The sequence below is a fragment of the Anser cygnoides genome, chromosome 17 (genome assembly GCF_040182565.1).
Source record: "Anser cygnoides isolate HZ-2024a breed goose chromosome 17, Taihu_goose_T2T_genome, whole genome shotgun sequence".
NCBI lineage: Eukaryota > Metazoa > Chordata > Aves > Anseriformes > Anatidae > Anser > Anser cygnoides.
Genome location: NC_089889.1, coordinates 10,550,186 through 10,570,604, shown reverse-complemented (window position 1 = coordinate 10,570,604; position 20,419 = coordinate 10,550,186). Strand labels below are relative to the sequence as shown.

General features: G+C 47.4%; 1 protein-coding gene across 10 annotated transcripts in view; it reads left to right on the top strand.

The window, feature by feature from the left end:
• The window catches only part of ADORA2A (adenosine A2a receptor), a 33,306-nt gene extending 19,424 nt beyond the window's left edge, over positions 1-13,882 (top strand). For all 10 annotated transcript variants that reach the window (XM_066978668.1, XM_066978667.1, XM_048064059.2 and 7 more), the window contains 2 exons: positions 26-913; positions 7,736-13,882. In XM_066978668.1, coding sequence (XP_066834769.1) covers positions 564-913; positions 7,736-8,696 — 1,311 coding nt within the window. In that variant the 5' untranslated portion in view covers positions 26-563 and the 3' untranslated portion in view covers positions 8,697-13,882. The remainder of the gene's footprint in view (positions 1-25; positions 914-7,735) is intronic.
• The last annotated feature ends 6,537 nt before the right edge of the window (positions 13,883-20,419 follow it).

Sequence of the window (20,419 nt, the reverse complement as noted above, 5' to 3'; positions counted from 1 at the left end):
TTATTGTTGTTATTATTTTTTAAAGGAAACTACAAAAGAAGTCGAATGTTTGCTTCAGCTGAAGAGAACGTTTCCTAAGTCCTGGGCAGAAAAAGGGAAAAAGAGAACCAGAGGATGTTGCTGGTAGGTGGGTATGACAGGAAGCCATGACTAGCAGCGTAATTGTCAGCAGGAAGCAAAAACTCAAAGGCGATGTGACGCTGCCATCCAGCACACTTGCTGTGTCGTGTTGCCTGCCGGACTTTGTGGCCTGGGAAGCAGTGTTTGTCTACATGAGGTATTCTCCTGTACATTCATCTGCTGGAGTTTGAATTACTCTACATCTGGTTAATCTACTTGGCTGGAGTTAGCAGGCCCTGTTTTCTTCTCTTTACACCTGCTCCTGCCAAGATCTTCAGCAGCCATGTGGAGAAAGGTGCGAGGGTGAGCCACCCTCGCTGGCTGGCAGCTGAGTGCTCCTCAGACCCTGGACAGCTTTGAGGTGTCTTGGCTGTTCAGTGCTCTGCAGATATGAACGCTGAGCTTTTCTGGCACGTTCTCACGTTGGCCTGGTTGCTCTCACCATGCTAGTACATGGGAAAGAAGACTTCCTCTCAGACATAGCTTACATCATCCTGGAACTGGTCATTGCGGTGCTGGCCATCCTGGGCAACATCCTGGTCTGCTGGGCAGTCTATTTGAATAGCAACCTGCAGAACGTCACTAACTACTTCGTGGTGTCCCTGGCTGCTGCTGACATTGCGGTGGGAGTGCTGGCAATCCCCTTTGCCATCACCATCAGCACTGGCTTCTGTGCCTTCTTCTATGGCTGCCTCTTCATTGCCTGCTTCGTCCTGGTCTTGACTCAGAGCTCCATCTTCAGCCTCCTCGCTATCGCCATCGACAGAATCATTGCAATCCGCATACCCCTCAGGTAAGCACGGGATGGGCTGGGAGGCAGAGGGGGGTATCGTGGTGAGGAACAAGCATCACTAAAAGCAGCAGATCTGGAGGTGGGCTGAGGAGGGGAAAGTTAAATGAGCAGCATTGCTTTTTCCCTTGTAATTTGGCGGGTGGGGAGCAAAACCCATGTTTCTAGGGGCCTACCTTGGTTGCTGGATTTTCTGGTCGTTTCTTTTTCCTGTTTTTCCCTGATCTCACACAGCCTGTGTCCCTGGCTTTGCAGCGGTGCTGCCTAGGAGCTGCTGTTCCATATTTAGACAGGATCGTGCTATAACCTCAATAACCTGTGCTCTGAGCCAGGGCCAGCAGCACCGGAAGGATCGCAGTGGGAAAGTGGAGCTAGAACAATACGTGGTGGGGACAGAAAGGGGATTGAGGTCAGCTTGTCTTCTTCCTACTGGGGAGAACAGGGGACTGCCTGCAGCTGGTGGAGCAGGCTTGTAGGAGGGTATGGATGAGGATTTTCCCTTTGGGTCCATTTAATGTGAAGGGAGGAGAGGCAGCATGCCATGAGGAAGCTAGGAAGACTTGGACTAACTCCAGCTGCATCTGCAAGCAAAGTGTGTGTTAGGCCTAGGCAGGAGCTTGTCCCCACTCCAGCCCTGAAGGTGGTTATTCTGTGCTCTCCAGCCTGGAGTTTAAAGGAATAGAAGGACATTTAAACACTAGAGCTTGAAAGCTGAATAAGACTGGCTGCTACTTGGTGTGCAACCAGGGAGGCTGATGTGGGACAAGGGGAAGTTTTGCTGCATGCACAGAGGCAGCTACTCAGTTCCGTCTCCCAGAAGCACTTTGTGATGGGGTACGTCTGCCTGTGGGCGCAGAGCAGCACTGCGTGTTGTGGGCTGGGTTTGAAGGCTTTGTGACAACGCTTGCAAGTTGTTCAACAAGCTTGAAAGATGCAGAGAGAGCCCCAGGAGAGGCCAGTGCTGGCAGAGCGTACAGGAGTCTCCTTCCTTCCTCTCTCATCCTTAGGAGGATGCAGCGTGCTCTCACAAATGGAGAGACTTGCTTCCCATTATGCTGAAAAAGAAATGTAGCTGCAAAAACAGAACAAATTTCCGATTATTATGCTCTCAATTTTGAGGTTTTGGATCTCCTTGCTCTTGTCAAGTTTAAATCACGTGTGTCAAGCTGTCCAGTCTGGTTTTGTCTCCTGTGAATATTTTGGTCATCCAGCACTTATGTTGATGAACACAGACCTCCCATTCAAAAATAGAAAGCATTCTTTTCCCCAGGGCTGCGGAGATTACCTTTCCATGTGGACCAGTGCAGCATAGTCTTTCCTGAAGGCTTGTCCCAGCATGCTTGTGCTGCTCTAACGTTACCGTTAATTGTTGGCTTCCAAGCTTACAGTTTTAAGTGTTACAGCCTCTGCTTTAAGGCAGTTGTAAGGAATAACAATTCCATTCCATTGCAGAGGAAAGCTCTATCAATATACCTGTAAATTCAACTGTCTCCGCTTTTTTGCGTTTCTACAGATAGACGTTTTCAGTTCATACACCACTGATAAATAGTACAAAGAAACATGTGTAGAGAAGCCTTTGGTAGCTTGCGTCTGAAATGATTTTGAAAAGGTCTGATGTCTTTAATTCATCTCTCATAAGTTAACTCTGAAAACTTTTGCTGACGGTTTAAGCATTCATATTGTTAAGAGGATGATTTGCCAGGAAAAGGATTTTAAAAATCTGGATTTCTGCCCATTTTTGGTACTATTCTAATTATATTGTCTTTGCAGTTTAATTTCCTGGAATAGACACAGTAGAGTCTTTTAGTAAAATATGACTGCACCAGTGCTGGGCAGTGTACCTGTTTCACTGTTTTGTTTTTGAAAAAACAGAACACACCCTTTTCCACCCCAGAAATCATGGAGTTTATTGGATGCAGAAACCGACAGGTAGATCCATGGGTTCCTCCCCCTCCTTGTCCCGTACTGGTTTGTCCTTTTACAGTAGGAATGAAGAAGTTGTCAATTCCATTTTCCTCAGAAGAATTTATGGATGAACGAACGTTAGATTTATAGGTTCTGACATGCTGAGAAAGTGAAAGCTGATTAGCTGAAGAGGGAAATGAGGTATGATTCAGACTGCTCACATCCTTTTTTTTCTTTTTCTAACACCTGATTGTCTCAAAAGTGCGTCAAATGATTGGAAGGAAAATTCTGCCACTAAGGATGCAATGCTTTTGCCCCATCCTTTAATGTCTGGGAATACTTCTCTCTTTACAGAGGACAGAAAAGGTAACAAGAGGCATTCCCAATATTCATTCGATAAATGCTCTTAAAAATAGACAGACTTCCTTTGTGTATTCTAGAGAAACAAAAAAGGGCCAAACCTATTTTTTTCTTCTTTAACTGTTTCATATCTGATTTGTCCTAAGAAAGATAACCACGTCTCAATGGATACCTATTCCCACACAAATAAACTGTAAGTATTAAGGAAACAAGAGTGGGATTTCTGATTCTGCTTAGTATTGGATACCTCAGTAAATAACTGGTGTTATGTTTGGAATGATTTTTCTGTGGATAAAATGAACCTTTCCCAAAAAATTGCAGAGAGGAAAGGTACGCATAGCTAAAAATGTAAACATACAAAGAAAAACAAAAACACTATTTAGTGAATGTCTTATGGGTTCTGCCTTTCAAATAATTAAAACATTGTGCAGAATTTGAAAAACTTTCTGAAAGTTCTGAAATGCTTTGCAGAATGCTGCCAGGTTTAATACAAGTGTAACACTCTGCAAGTGGCAGTAAAGCGCTCCCGAGGAAGTGAGTCCGAGCCATTGTTCGGTGTAGAATTAAATACAAAGTGTCTCTCTAACATGGCAGGTACCTGAAAATCTGCAGTCACTGATATAAAACCCCTGGGTGTTCTGAACAAAACTGGCTGTGAGTCGGAGCTCCAGGATGAAGTCACGGGCTGAGAACAATTGCCACTTTCCAGGCTCTTTGGTGCCAGGAAATGCTGCGAGGGCACTGTGCCCAGCCACGTGCTCTCGTGCATGCACTTGCGGTGCAGGTATTCCCGTGGTGAAGGACAGGTAGCTCTGATGCACTGGAAAGAGAGGAGTCATTCTTCCTGCAGCCAAATGGAAAAGTTTTCTTAGGTTGCTGCTTGCTCTGTGTGCTGGCTTCACGTGCTCACCTGAGGCATAAATCCGTGTGCTTGCTGTTTGGTGCCAGCTACAGTAACTTGCTGAAGCGGAGAGCTTTTCCTCTGTTGGAAGGTACTTCAGAGATGACTCTGGGATGCTTGTCTGGGAAAGCATTGTTAAGGTGCAGCTCCCTTGGAGCATTGGGTCAGATTTATCCCATGTAGTGGGGACTGAAATTGCAGCCCTGGGTTGGCAGTGGGGTGACAGGTTGCTTTTCTGCCAGGGGCTAAGGGAGCTGGACGTGAAGAATTGCCTTCTCTAAGTCGGGTGGGAAGAACTGGAGAGATGGATAAAAGCCTCAAATAAAGTCTAGGACTCAGAAGGGACCTTTGTACTGAGAACAGTCTGTTTCAGCATTTCCTTTAATTCTCAGGGTTTGCTTTCTCAAATGGGCCTATCTGAGCATCTGATTCAGTGAATTGGTGACTTAATGTTTCATTGCTGCTTTGAGTGCCACTGGACTTCTGTCTTTCCCTGCTCACCATAAGCCTTTTGACCTTACACCAAGCATTTCCTACATGTGCTCATATCTTGTCAAGCAGATTTTGGCCAGATCCAGCCTAATATGAAAGAATAATTCACTTCTTCCTTTGAGCAACCATGGACATGGCTTTAAAAGCAGTGTTATTTGTTTGTGGCTTCGAGTGGAACTTACTGCTGCCAAGGTTTTAGTCTGGGAGCTGGTTGTGCTGTGAGCAACAGCACAGTGCCTGCCTGCTGCTGCTGGGAGCCCTGTGCCCGTCTGTGGGACACCCCCCCAGCCTGTCCCCCCAGTGTAGTCATGCACCAGTATCAGTTACACCTGATAATGGGAGGAAGTTTCTTGACTGAGAGTCATGGGAAAGAGTTGTTTAGGTGGTGCATGAGAAGGTCTGGGTTTGGTTTCTTGCTCAAGATTTCCTAGGTGATCTGGGACTGTCAGCATCTCATTTCCAGATACATGTAGGAGGGACAGAATATCCTCCTCCTGTTTGCCCCCCGTGACTGCAGCTGCATGGGGCGCTGGGGGGATGTGCCCAGTGAACAGCGTTCATAATGACTTGTTAAAAACCATGAAGCACAAGAAGCGCTTGTGCACATACAGTCCAGTGCTGTCTGGACACATCAGACATGCTACAAAGCCGATCACCAGTCATGCAGAACACAGGCTGTAGGTGTGAGCAGCTCCTTTTGGCAGGCTGCGCCCCCTCCATAGGGGTGCCACGCTATATGTGAAGCTTACCGAAAGCCCTGCGCTTACCACGTGGAGCTGTGCAGCACTGGGAGTACAGAGAGCAGCTTTGACCTGGCTGCTGTGAGCCTGGGCAGGCATCTAACCAAGAACATACATTCCTCAATGCCAGCCTGGGGAGCTCTCTGAGTGGGCAGACAGAAGGCAGCCAGGAAAGTCCGTCCAGCAGTAACCCAACCTCAGCCAGGTCAGCCGGCAGTGTCTAGTGCAGGTCCTAGAAATGAAGCTCTCCCAAGTGAAGGGACACTCCTCAGTGGGTTCCTGTCCAGCATAGTGCCACACACTGTCAGTAGATGCTGTGAGCTTTCACTCTTAACTCTTGGAGATACTGAGCAAGGCGTTATGGAAATGCACTGATGGGCTGAGAGTTCCCGCTGCCAGCGCGACACACCACAGCTGGAAAGCAGCAGGCTGCTTGGGTTAAGTGCTGTTCCTAAGCTCTGTAAAGTTTGTTGCATGGGAATCCCCAGAGGGTAAGAGGGAGGGAGAAGCTGGGCGGGGGGGGGGCGGGGGGGGGGGGGGGGGGGGTGTTGTTTGCCTGGAGCAGTAATGAATGTATTTTTAGTGGAAGGGAAGGGACATCTCTAGTCGTGGGATAACAGCTGCACAATTTCAAAATTCCTCTGACAAGATGTAGCCAATTCCAGGGCTGCATGGTTTTGTGATTTTTTTTTTTTCCAAGCTTCAAGTGCCTTCGGCCAACCTCTTGCTCCCCAAGTGTTCTTTTCAAAGCACAGATGCTGTTTTGCTGTGTTGATTAGCTCTGAATGTAAGCAGCTTCTCTGCTACCATCCATGCTTTGCCCTGAGCCACCCCTAGGCATTGATCAGGACCCACCACTTGCTGGAGAAACCTTCTCGTTTCCCAGGATTGGCTGAATCCCTGCCTGATTTCGGGAAGATGGACTTAAATGTATTTTGGGTGCTGGGAATTGTGTGGTTGACTCCCTCACCCGCTCCTCCTTTTCCAATTTGGAAATGCAGTTGCGGAAAGGAGACTCAGGCCTGCCAGGTCATGTGTGGAGCCAAGCTTTCCCAAGGTCCTTCGGCAGGGATTTCAAGTGTGTGTGTGATCTCCGTTCTGTGCTGTGCCCAGAGAAAGCAGCACCTCCCCGCCTTTGTTTTGAACTGGCATTGGGGTAGGAGCATGAACCTGTGGGATTCACTATTTCATTAAGAGACGGAAAGATTTCTATGGCTTGTTGGAGGGAAAAAATGTTTATTTGCTGAGAGGATTCTGGGGACGGAGGGAGAAGGAGCGCTGGATAAACACTGGGAGACCGGAGCTGCTGTGGTCTGCCTGCGGACACATGGGGTCAAACACAGTGTGGGACCCACACTGGACAATGTGGGAATCCAGCTATCTGCTTTCCATGCTGAGCATTACCAAGTAAAGGAAATTGCATTGAAATGTCAAACAGTTGCCTTGATTTAGGTTTTTAGAGAGAAGAACTGGTGGAGTTGGCTCAAGGCTCACGGTAACCTGTGAGGCCTTGGGAACTGGCTGATGTTTGCAACAAACTGAGGGCTCTGGCTGCACTGTCAGGTTCTTACCGTGTTGCTTACCAGCTCTTTCAGCAGATCTTGGAGGATTTGTTGCTAGGAGCACAGGCTTGATCGAGGCGTGTCAATATCCTCATCACTGAAGTTGCCTTCGGTGTGTGCATTGCAGTAGTCAGAGCACTGTCCTTAGCTCGATTTTATGAGGAACTGACACAGCGTCAGCTTTCTGGGCTGCTGAGGGAAACTGCTGGCCTTGTCTCTGTTCTTTAAGGAAGTTTAGTGATGACTTCTTGGACTCCTTGAAGATGCTGTTGTGGGGCAGAGGTGCTGTGCAAGGGAACGCCAGCCTGGCCTCTGCAGTTCACTCACCAACATACTTCCTCAGAGCCTACCTGAACGTGGACGTGGGGCCAGCAGCCCTGTGCCTCCAAGTTCTTTGGTGTCGTTCGGCTTGCAGATCAACTGCGAGACAGGCCAAGCAGTTCTCTGCTAGAAGCCTGTTCCCTTGGCACAAAGGAGGAGGTACCTCAGCCTTCGGTGAAGGAGCCAGGGCAATTTTTACCATCAAGAGTCAGAGCAGTGTTGCCAGTTATCCAGGCTGTGAGATCCATGTGCATAGCCAAGTGGGATGGTGGAGTTGGAGGTACACGAATGAAAGCTATGTTAATTTCCTTGCTTTTCTGTAGCCTAGTCACTGCCTAAAGGAAAGAGGAGGGAAATAGACGGCATGCAGTGGTACCGTGGAGTCCATGCTGTGCTGGGTGGGTTCTGCACAGCAGTTCAAAGACCCATCTGAAGAAGCATGTGCCCTTTCTTGCTGTCTTCTGGGGCACTGGGCCGTTGTTTGTGTGTCAGGGGCTTGTTGAATGATATTGGTGTAATTCCCATTTTTTCCTCTGCTTTCTAGGTACAATGGCTTGGTGACTGGCTCTCGAGCCAAAGGTATCATTGCCATCTGCTGGGTGTTATCTTTCATCATTGGCTTGACACCAATGCTAGGGTGGCACAAGCGCTCCCAGATTGAAGAGCTGGGTACTAATAAGTCCTCTCCCATCAACTGCAGCAACAGTATGGTGGTGTGCCTATTTGAGGCAGTGGTCACCATGGAGTACATGGTCTACTACAACTTCTTTGCCTGCGTATTGTTGCCCCTCCTCCTCATGTTTGGTATCTACTTGAAAATCTTCATGGCAGCCCGGCGACAGCTCAAGCAGATGGAGAACAAGATGGTACACGGGGAGCGCTCACGCTCCACTTTGCAGAAGGAAGTCCACGCGGCCAAGTCTTTAGCCATCATTGTTGGATTGTTTGCAGTCTGTTGGCTTCCACTACATATTATTAACTGTTTCACCCTTTTTTGCCCTAATTGTGCCCATGCTCCCCTCTGGCTGATGTATCTGGCCATTATCCTGTCTCATGCCAACTCAGTGGTAAATCCTCTAATTTATGCCTACCGGATCAGAGAGTTCCGATATACCTTCCGCAAAATCATCAGCCAGCATATCCTGGGCAGGAAGGAGCAGTTCAAGGCAGGAACAGCCAGCATTAGGACTTCGACCCATGGCGGGGACGGCGAGAATGCCAGCATACGAATCAGTGAGTATGCGTTAGAGGTATACACCAATGGGGAGATTCCCAGGGATCCTGAAAAGCAGGACTTGAACAAATGCAAAGCTGTCTTGGAATGGCACCAGAATGGGAATGCTCTGGACATGGAGACGAATGGGCATCTCCCGCATTCCTGCAGGAATGGAATTCTCTCAGATGCATGCATGAACAGGCAGCTTCACAGCGAAGAGCTAATTGATGCCCAGGTGTCTTACTCGGATCTAGAAAGCACAGCCTTCACAGCAGCTGATGTTTCCTGATGAGTCCTTTGAAGTCTTCCTGGTAGAATTATTTTATTTTCCAATGGGTGGCCTCTGCCATGGCAGAAAGGGAGTCTGGGGGGCGGGGGGAGAGGTGTGTATTCAGATTGCTGTGGAGAAAGGGGTCCTTACCCAGGACTCTTGGGAGGACCCTAAATACTAGACTGGAGAAAAGCCAAGAGACCATCGAAGTGGACTAAGAAAGGAGAGACACGCTACCCATCGCTGACCTGTCATCAAGAGCAGTGCCAAGGTCAAAGATGGCATTCCAAGGTCGGCACTGGGAGACTCTCATGATGCAGAGCATATCATAACGTTATGCTGTACTGTGTGTCTGTGGTTGTACGTCAGTTTTGCTGTCTTTACCAACAGAAATAAAACCATGGCTGGAAGTATTCACTTAATTGCAAGGAGCAACAGGGAGGGGCCTCCAATTATTTGGCCCTGAAAAAATGGAAGGAGGATAGCAACATCTATTGGTCAGGAAGGATGCCAGCAGCTGTTTGGAGGAGGAATTTACCTGAGAGGAACTTTGGATACCTTCAACTATGACATTTTGTCTTTCAGTTCGTGTTTTTAAAGCTTATACTGCAACAGGTTGCTTGGACACTTTTTCTTGTCTTGTTTAGATTCCATTATGTTAAGTTATAAAGATGGGCAAGAACTCATATTCATTCCCTGAGCGCTCAGTGTTCCAGATGCACAAGACAAATATAACCTCATAGCTCTCCACTCTGTCAAACAAATAATGAAAACAGAGACCGTAATATGGAGTTCCCTTAGCAAAAGGGCTGTTAGCAGGACATGGTGCTCGACCTTGCAGTGGGCTGTGTTACCAGGGCTGGTCGTGCCCCAAGGTGGTGTGGGGAGCTATCAGGAGGGAGGTGTCCGCAGGCTGGTGGGCACTGTCTGGCTACTGCTTTTTCCCTCTGTGTCTATGCTTGTCCTGGGATCCCAGAATGCAAATTATCTCCGTGGTCCTAAGTTTTCATCCTCACTCAAAATGCTGTGGGATGGGATTTGTTTTCTCTTTTTTTTTGAGGGTAGGGGGGAGGAAGGCAACGTGGGATGGGACATACCTATTACTTAATTCTGGAATCCCCACGAGCTCTATTTGAACACCTTTTCTCCTGTGATTTCAGTTGTTTCCTGATGTGCTTTACTGTGAAGCCTGATGTGCAGAGGCCAGCAGATCTGGGTCTGTCTGATTAGAAGATGCTCCTGCTCTGAGGAGCTGGCAGCAATCAGTAGTAGCGGAAATCTGCTTAGAAACTACAGTAGTCTGTGTAAGAGAGAGGCAAATCTTCTGCAGCAAAGGTATGCACTGATATGCTTTGTTGTAGAGCAGTTTCACAGTGGTTTGGTAACTTCCTGTATCACTTGTTAGCTCTATCAGTATCACTTGTGGTAGCTCAAGGATGGCAGAGTGCCATGCTAGCTTGTATTCTACCTAAATCTTGTCCAGTCTTTGTTTCAAGGACAAATATTCCATGCCCAATGCCACTAGCCTTCTGGGGAGACAGGCAAGTCCTACTAGACATGGTCCTACAAGAAGGCTAGAAGTCTGGTAATTCCAGGGATCTGGACTTTTTCCATAGCTGAAAACGTCAGAGTTATCAGCCCACAACCCTGGGTCCTCCTCATGTCCCTCCACTAATGTTTCAGAACCCAAATAGTCTCATTTTCAGGAAGGAAAGGGGAACTGAATTTTGATATTTGGGGAAGAGCACATTAGGTTTGTGTGTTCTCGTTCCATGTTTGTTTTAAATATTGTGAAGTATTAAAATGAAAGTCAGTTTTATTTGAAGAAGCTTTTCTTTTTTACCAGTCTGTCTTCATGAAGGTGGGGAGTGGTTTAGAATGTTGAATGTGCTCAAGTATGTAACTGCTCTAGGCTACCACAAAGCTTACTGTGAGATGGATAAGAAGATGTGGTTGCCACCCCCATCCTTAGCAGGAAGACAGGCAAGTATGAAGAACAATAGACTCCACAGTTCAGCTGAATCGCTGCTTTCTTGGCACGGCTGTTCCACGTAGTCTTAACGTCAGAGGAGTGGATTATCACTCCAGCACCACTAACAAACACTAAGCTATTTCTCTGTGACTGACATTGCAGGTAGTTCCTTTGTAGGGTGTTTTGGAGTCTTGTTACTCACGGTCTTGATGGAATATTTCTGTAGGTTGTGTACGGGATGATTCCTCTGGCCTCCTGAAACAGCAGCAGAGGAATTCAGTCAGAAAAGTGGGGGTCTGAACTCTTTGGGCCTCAGCTGGGAGCTGAAATGTTTCTAAGAATAACACAAGATTACATCCGGTATTCATGTCAATAACAATTAGGTCCACAAAGAAGCAGAGCAGGGAAGGAAGTGTGGGAAAATACCGGCATTGCTCATGTGCTGGAACACACGCGAGTGCAGAAGTGTCTCCTGTTGAGCTTTAGTTGCCATTGTAAAGGGATATTTTATGCCATGTTGCATCAGACTTTCAACAGCTGATGTAGGTTGGTTGCTTTCTATTGTTTCCTGTGCTTCTTCGCACTCAATTATGGGAGTTGCTTGCTTGCTTGCTTGCCCCAAGAATCAAATTGATCTATGTTGATGTGACACACTTAAGATTGTCTTTCTGGAAAACTTTCCTGCCCAACCAGATCGCCATGCTCACTTACTTTGCGTTTCCAGATGTCTTGAAATCAGTTTCTGTCTCACTGATTGATGTGCCCCCCAAGTGTGTCCAGTTCCTTTCAACAGTAGCGATCTAGATGTGACATGAAAAGGGTATGTGAAGGGGCCAGGGGATGTGTGTAGGAGGAGGGTGTAAGGAGGCAGCATGTTTTATATAGAATTGGAAGTCTAGTCACAGGAAGGAAGAATGGCCAATTGCGCCACATGCTGTGTGCCTTCTGGCAAACATATGTCTGAGATGGACCTTCAGAAGATGTTTCCAAAGCAGTTGTTGGAGGGGGAGCATGAACCTTTTGAACAGAATTTTGGAATTCTTACTTGTTTCCTAGGGATCGTGATTTCAAGGCTTCCATCCTTTTTTTAAAAAAAGAAGTTTTAAGGTCCTATGAATGAAGTCTGCTCTTTTCTCCTTCTGCCAGTGCCCTCCAGTCTTAAGAGAAGTACCTCTGCCAAACCACACAGGGCAAGGATCATTTTAAAAAGTTAAATAATTTTTTCCTAACCTCCCACTCATATTATCCCCATTTTCTTCCTAGCTGAAGATGTAGCTAATGAAATAACTGTTCTCGATAAGCAAAGACGGTAACAAGACGAAAGGAAGAATGAGGTGACCATCAGGAGAGGCTAGAGAAGATCTCTTTGGGAATCCAAGGTGCAGTGGGTCCAAAAAGGAAGAGCTGGGGTAAAAAGAGGCTAATTTCATTGAATTGGAACATGTTACTAAAAATGGCTCACAACCCATAGAGAGAAGTGGTTCCTCATTTGGTGTGAGGGCATTCCATGAATTTCAGCATTCCCTTGAGACTCTTAGGCTCCAGGGTTTATTTGCTTTATAGGGTTTTGGAGAAAGTAAAATTCTGATCAGTTGCCAGGAGTAATTTTATCAAGAGTTCTTCTTAGGTCTGTCTTCTCTATGGGGAACTGCTTTTTGTGTGTGCAAATGCACTTACAGCTTTGTCCTGCAGTTTCCTCTTGGATCAGCAGTATCTCAAAGCTCTGTGCAAGCTTGGACTGCAGCTCTTGAACAGAGCTGAGTGAGAGGAGAAAGAGGCTGATGCTTGTTTGACAGAGGGCACTAGCAAAGGGTCATAGTAGGACAGTTGGGGTTGCTGTAGACAGAAAGGACTTGCCACTGGACCCAACTGGTGTTTGTGAGCTTATTGTGCAGATGAGCTTGGGAGTTACGTGGAGTAGTCTGAATCTTTGATCGTTCTTTGAAAAGAAGCTCCAGAGGATGCTGGAGGATGTAGGAAGGTCTCAAGGTGTGAGAGCAGACTGGAGTGTTAGGGTTAGATGGGAAATATTGGTGGGGAAGGAGGATTTGTAGGGTATGTGCTTGGGAGGATTTCGGGGGAGTGGGAATGTGCTGGGAGGAGCTGGGGATTGCACAGATAGTCTCAGGGGAGTGGGGCTGGCATGAGCCCAGGGCATGACTTGCTGAGGAAGGACTCTGGAAGGGATGCGTGGTCTCATGGCTCCTCGGGGTCACGGCAGAGAGGCAGCCTTGCCCCGATATCTGCAGAGGGTTGACTTTGTCTGGTCTATATATGACTGAGGTAGAGAGATTTTTCCTGGATTATCTCATTTTCAGATGCGTTGTCTCATTTCATGAGTGCGTTCAGGTGTAACAAAAGCCCTTCTGCTTCATGACCATGAGCAGTAACACCCCCCTCTCCCCCTCATCAGTTCAGCTGTGTTTTGTGGGAAGGACAAGCATGCTGTAATTGCTGTGGTGCATTAAATCTGCATGATACTCTCTAGTGGTGTTTGGTAGGTTTAGGTGCCTAATAGTCAGTTCTCTCCTGATCTGTTCTGGGCATCAGACTGCTCTGAGAAAGACCAAGGAGCTTTGTCTTTCTAGCCCTGAGCTTTTGGCCTTCTTTGCAGTAAAGCACATCAAGAGTAACTAAAATCACACCAGTTCCTTGTTTGCATGAGAGGTGACTGAACCTAACAGATTGAGAATCCCCAAAAGGGGACAGTGTTCTGTGTAACTCCGTCTTATTCGTCTGCTGGGACTCTTAACACAAGCATGCGTTGAATTCAAGACTGGAACCTGTTGATCTGAGAACATCCTTCGCTTCCCTCGTTCTGTCCCAGGAGCTGGTATTCCTGCCCCCGTCCTGTGGAGCAGTTGTCTCTCTGGTCTGTGAGTCAAGACACTATGAACACCCTGCTGCACACGCTGTCACTAGGAAACACTTACTCTTTTAATTTAAATGTTTTATGAATATAGTTGTTGTTTTCCCTCTGTTTGTCAGTTACCAGTGGGAGGGGAGGGAAAGGGGTGGGAGAATCTGTGCATGCATATGTATTTAAAGTGCATTGACCAAAGTTGTTTTTTTTATTTGTTTGTTTTGAATCTGTGAAATTTTCATATCTGTGAAGTCATCAGACTGCTGGGCAGTGAGGAGCCACTGGTGCTGCTGAGTCTGTCTTGGTTACATTTCTTAATAAGCATTAAAATAATAAAATATATTTGTAAAAGAGAGTGTGAGTGTATTTGTCCAAGGAAGATTCTGCTGGCTGACCCTGTTTTGTAAATACTTTTTTTATTATTTTATTAGCTTTTTTCCATAGATCTATCCCTGGCACTACCTGTTCTTTTGCTGAAGATGTTAACATCGACTCAGGTAACTGGAAGCCCTGCAACATCCCTGACGTCCTGGGATCTGTCATCTTGGCCATAAAAGTTTACAGCTGCGTACTGAACACAAGGTAGAGCACTGTGTTTGCCCAGAACACTGCAGCAGCAGAAACAGTAGCATTACATAGTGGGACCTGGAGGAGATACCTGGAGCACAACACTACCTCGCCAGCTGTGACTGGAACATCTCATCCCTTTGGCTCTCCTTCCACACATCAGACATCACTGTAACACCACAGCTACTTCAGCCCTCTGTCCTGTCTGCCAATGCTGCTCAGACTGAGCTAGCCCCAGCCTGATAGCCAGATTAGTCTGGAAATGGAGGCAGTGAATTTAAATGCTACTGTGGTGCCTCTCAGGCCAATGTTGACAAGAAGCAGCAGGAACAATTTCCAGCTTTTCACAGCTGGCAGCTACTAAATGTGTGTGGGGAGGTTAGTGAAGGTCTGTGTGATCCAGGAGCATTTGGAATTGGGAAGCGTTGAAATGAAAGTTCACCAGATAACCATCAGCTACTGGTCATTCCCTCTTTCAGTTCCCTTTGCAGCTGGGCTGGAGGCCCTGGTTCATGGAGAGGTGCTGGCACCCTGGTGCTCTGCAGCCAGCTGTGCCTGAGCTGTTCAACCAACTGTGTAATTGAAAAGCTTTTTGATTTTTTTCCCTTCTTTCACAAACACTGTGCGTTTTGTTCTGCAGCATCAAAGGCCAGGAGCTGGGAGGAACAATGGGTGTCTGCAGGAGCTGCGGGGGAACAATGGCCATACCTGGCCCAGGGAAGAAAGCGAGCACTTGGAAGAACAGAGAGAGCTCCCAGTTTAACTACACAATTGGCCTCATCTGGAAATCTAAGTTCAGAGATCTACACCTTGGCTTGGTCACCCAGAGAAACTAGACTTTTCAGGGCCTTTGCTGTAGCCTGAGCTGAGGGACAATACAGCTCGATAGTGCAATATTTACTGCGGTACTGGGGAATTGATGACGCTTCTGAATGTTGAAGTAGGATGGAATAGTGGAGGATGGTGACTTTCCTGCAAATGGGTGGATAATCTTTTTTGGCTAAAAGGCTTTTTTCAGCATTTAAAGCAGCAGGATCTTCCTTGTCACTTGTGCCCCCAAACAGGAAGCCTTTGCTGCTAAGAATAGCGCATACAAGTGCCTGCTGTGCTTGTAGTCATGTATTTCAAGGAGAAATGTTGATGAGTTAAAAGCTCTGAGGATCTTTTCTGTGGCCCTGTGGACCTCACAATTTATGTTCATAGGAAAGATTCCCAATGTCTTGCATTTGACTAAAGTGACTGAGTGAGATTCCCCATGTATTCATTCAGGTCAGGGAGAGAGAATTCTGCCAGCTTGGATCCTGGGAGGAATCCCCCTCTGATCCCTGAAGTTAGATTAAGCGACTCACTGCAGGTTGGAGTCTCGCTGAATAGTAAGTGGAGCTGTATTCTTCTTACCTTCATGTCCCCTCTTCAGTGCCATTCTAAGAAAAAATGCGATGCTGCTTGAGTAACGGAGAGGTTTCCTCAGATATGACCCAGGGGATGGGACTGTTAGGTTTTGGGCTGGAAGGTGCACCGCTCTTGTAAGCAGCATCATTGCTCTGCTGTGAGGCTGCAGCAGTCATCAGTGAGATTCTGCTGGGTGACAGTAAAATACTACCCACATCTCAGAAAACCAGAAATTTGTTTTGAAAAGTGGCGTCCTTGCAATGCATCAAACCAAATGATCTAAGCCAAGTCTGGGGCTGAGAGTAGTGTGGTGATTTCTCAGAAAGTGAAAGGCAAGGACTTGGAAAAGAGGTTTCAGTCTGCAGGTTCAGAGTAAACTGTGTAAAGATGAGGTTATTTGGAGTGCAAATCCATACTGTGTGGTCTGAGCTCAATGCACTGAACTCCAAACCTGGGGCTGTTCTCCTGGGGACTGTCCAGCTGCACTCCAGAGAGGTGACTGCAAATTCTGCAGAGCCCTGGGCAGTCTTTAAACGTGATAGCATGGACTCTGACAGCACTGGAGCTGCAATCACTCTGGCTGTGTTTGCCAAGGATTTACCTGGAGCCCTAGGCAGCTCAGAATTTTTGTCTTACCTATTGCAAGGAGGTTAGATAGCAGCTCAGAATGACAGTGAAGAAAGTCCATGTGCACAGGGTATCTTGCTGCCTCAGCTGTTGGTGAAGTCGTGGGGTCTTTGGCGTTGGTATTAGTCTGGGATACTACTTCCAAATGTGGGGTTAGGCATGTCTTGATTGGATGCTTCATGTTGCTGGCACACTTGCAGCTGCATCATTTGGGCATTTGGCATCATCTGGGCTGTGACAGTCTCATGTGCCTGTGCTTCACGGTTTCAAGGGGCGAAAGACTTGTGTGGTGTGGGGATCATATCTAGGGGAGAGAGGGGGAAAAAGCCTAATAAAGAAAGAACTGAGCAGCCTGGATCAGTTCTATGAAGAATGCAAAACAAGCTTGGGCTATCTCAGGGTAAGCTGCACTCGTAGTGCCTCTTGAACCCATGTCCTGTTATTGTTGGTGTGGAACATAAGGGTCTGGGCCAATGAAAACAAGGAAGGCGGCTTGACAGACACAGATTTTATCTTTTGAGATTCGTCATGACCTTTCTAGTGTATAATAAATAAAGTTGACTCAGGAATTGGCAAGTGCCCTATAACATGCAGTCCTGGTGTCGGGACTCGGCAGAATGTTCTGCTTAGCAATGCACTCTGTTAGCTTTGTTTGCCAAGTTCCTATTTTGGAGGTGTGCTGAAGGGCTGAACAGTGGCAGATGCTGAAAGCCTTCTGCAGGCAGGTGCACTGGACCCAGCATCTCTGGCCATGCTGATCCAGGCTGGATGAAGGTCGTTTTGAATCCATGCTGATACAACCCTTTGCTGCTGGGCCAGAGAAGGAAAAGGAACATCTTGCAAAGTAAGAACGCTGTTTGCAGTGGGGTGAATTCTGAGGCAAGGAGGACTTCCATCATTTTGCATTACTTTATAACCCTTCAACCATTTCCGTCAGCATTGAAAAGTATTGTTTCCTGTGGTAATGTCTTCAGAGCAGCCCTGCCATGCGCACTGGGTCCTGTGATATTAAACATCTCCATCATCCAGAGGATGTGGCCAGTTCTGCAGGCTGATGGGAATGGTAGGTGTGAGACTTGCCTGCTGCCCGGTGAATCCCTGCCGGACCATCTCTGAACTGTGGCTGTGAGCAATCGGTCAGGTTTTCTGAGCTAGCACTGGTGTCAGGGGCTGATACACAGTGCTCCTCTGAAGACAACTGGGATTCATTTGCTGCTGAACTGAAGCTGTTCTGTGATAGCAACATATCAGACTGTGAAGTTATTCTGCAGAGCCAAAATGCACTGGGAAGAAAGGGATGAATGTGTGTGTTCCCAGCTCCAGAGAGACCATGGGGGGAGAGCTGCAGTCAAATCACAAAGATTATGGCCGTATCAAATGCAGAGCCTCAGGAGGGGAGCACTCAGCACTGGCACTGAGGTGCTGGGTGGGCTGCATGAGCACTCAGCACCTTAAAGTAAGGGACAACTGGTTGCTTCATTTCTGAGGTGCCTGCCATTTGGGAGCAGGCCAGTATTCCAAGTGTTTCCTGCCTTTCTTTATATTCATGCCAAAAGCACTAAGAGAAATAGGGTGGAGACAAAAAATCTCAGACCCTCCTCAAGATGATCCTCTAATTCCAGAAGGATCAAAATGCTAAAGGTTGCATTAGAAAAACAGAAATAGTCTTTTCTCCCACCATTGGTAACTCAATGCCACAACTAAAGCTGAGAGTCAGCTGCTTGTTCTACAGCTGTGTCCTTTCTGAATTCATGAGAAATAGCATTTTGATTTCCTTCCAGAGGAAATATACAGTAATATCCCGAACTTGCACTGAGGCCTTCCAGTCTGCAGAACTAAACCATGTAACGTTCATCTGCAACTGAATTAAACCCAAGATCCTTTTTTCCTTATGGATTGAAACAATGCTTGGAAATCAAGGCTTTTCATAACAAATCTTTACATCCTGCTTTCTCTGAGCACTTGCTTCCCATGCCAGTTCCCTCCTGTCCTAAGTTCTCCGTTTGCAGACAATCCCACCTTTGCAGTATGCAAGACCCAGGCAGCACAAAAAGTTTAAGATGCTGGGGCTGTCTGTCCCTTTCCCATGGTTCAGCACTACCTGGACTTTCAAAATAATAATAATTTAAAAAGTGTGGCATCAATATTCCTGTAGATTTTCACTTTAGGGGGGCTGGGGGTGCTCTCTGCAGGCTAACAGCAGTCTCTGATTCCCTTGCAGGGGGATCTTTAGATCAGCGTTTGGTCTGGAAGCACCATGTGGGACATGATCCTCCCAGGAAGAGTTCAATGCTTTCCTTCCCATCAAAAATATGAGGCTGCGTTCTGGGAGTCAGGATGTCAGTGACATGGATGACACCGAATGCTGAAGCCTACATGTGAATTAGGTCTTGGAAGAGGCTGCGCTCCGACTGCTGCGTGGACACGTTCGCGCTCTCCGAAGGGAGGTCCTTGCGCACGTAGCCACGTGTTTGGTGTTTTCCAGGTGGCTGCGTTCTCTCTACGCCGGATGTATGCCAGTGCTGTAAAACGTGTGTCCCTCTTCTGCTTCCTCAAGAGATGCATCTGCTGGTGTCAGCTTCCAGGTAGGACACACAGGAACCTGCTCTCTTTCAGTGTCTGTGGCCTTTGCCCTCTCCTGGTAGTCAGGCATCCTAAGGAAATCAGAAGTGACCTAAGGCTGTTTTTGCTGAGCCTTGGTCACTGCTGCAGATGGAGAAGTAATGGCAGTTTTCCAGCAGGTGAGACCCTCCAGGCCAGATAGCCAGACAAGAAAAATAAACACAGGAAATAGCATCCATGCAGTAAGATAACAGAGAAACGAGAGGCTGGGAGAGCTTTCTGCTGTGTGTCAGGGGACACGCAGAGCTTGGAGCTCTCTACCAGGAGCAAGTAAATGTCAGGCCTTAACATGAAGGAAGGAATTACATTCTGGATGGAGAGGAAAGCAGAAAAAAAAGGAGTTTCTGCTTTGGCCAGGCAGAGCAGTGGTTGCCCTCTAGGGATGGGGTCTGTGGAACAAAGATCTTGGGCCTTTGGGGTGAGTTCGTGCTTGCTCAGGGCAGGGGTTGATCAGTCTCCACCTGAATGTTACTCTCATCTTTCTGTCCCAAAAGCAGTTCTGAAGGTCACTGTGTTGGTGGACACTATTGGTCTCACCTCTAAAACCCATTCCCCAAGTTCCTCCTGTTGGCCTCTGCTGTGCCCCGTTCCCACAGATCCTGGGGGTTTATCAGAGCTTTATCCCCGGTGGTTTGGCTGGGTGGTGGTGTGGTGAGGCATCTGCTGGCTCCATCCTGCGCTCAGCAAGATGGAGAAGCCACCTGTGGTGCCCAAAATAGCCTCTGCCTGGGCAACCCAATCCAAATGGTGTTGATAGTGGTGGGGGATTCCCATGCCTCATAAAGAGGCTTTTGTTGGGAAGGATCTAAGCAGAGCTCCAGGCCTTGCCAGCTGTGGAGAGGAGCAGATGGATCTGCAGTATAAAAATAGATTGAAACAGACTTGTTCTGCCTCCTTTCTTCGCCCATACAGTCCCAGAGGTGCCTGGTCATCTGAACCAGAGCGGGGAACTGGGTGCTTTGCAGCTGCCAGTCCGCCTGGAGCCCATTAGCTATTGTCAGAGACAGGAATTTATCTCTCTTCAGTCCCATTCCCCCTACAGCTGCCATGTGGACAATCTTGTTTGCACACAGCTGCTGGCAGCATGTTACATCCCATTTCCCTGGGGCAGTGCAGGCAGGAGAGTGGGGCGTTTCTGTGAGACGCTGTGTTCCCAAACTCTGCCATTCCTTGCCATGAGTCTGCCTGTGTCTTCTCCGTGAGATCTCTGTATGGCACCTGAGGAAGTGCCTTGAAGTCATGTCAGTTTGTCATGGGCAGAGGTTTCAACTGGTTGATGAGTAGATTTTGCAGATCTGTGTATTGCACATGGAAATCTCACCTTTTTTTTTTCCAACCCTAGCTACAGGGAGAATGTTTTGGAGCTCTTTGATCTTCACTGCTGCTGCAGGTGACTTGACTGCTTGTTCCGATGCTGTAAGTTCACACCAAAGCTCTGTAGCTAAAACATCCCCCAAGTGCACCTGAGGCTCACTGAACCTAGTCACTATCCCTGGTCTCCCAACCCTGAATTTTGCACCATGTGGATGAAAATGGGATGTCCCCCATGGGTGGCTCCTGGCCAAGGTCATCCTGGCACTTTCCATCAAGGCTTAGAGATTTTCCAGCTATAGAATATGATTCTATTGCTGTATGAAAGGAATTTGAAGCTGCACCAGTATTCAGAACAGACTGGATCTGGTCCCTCTGTGTTGTGCC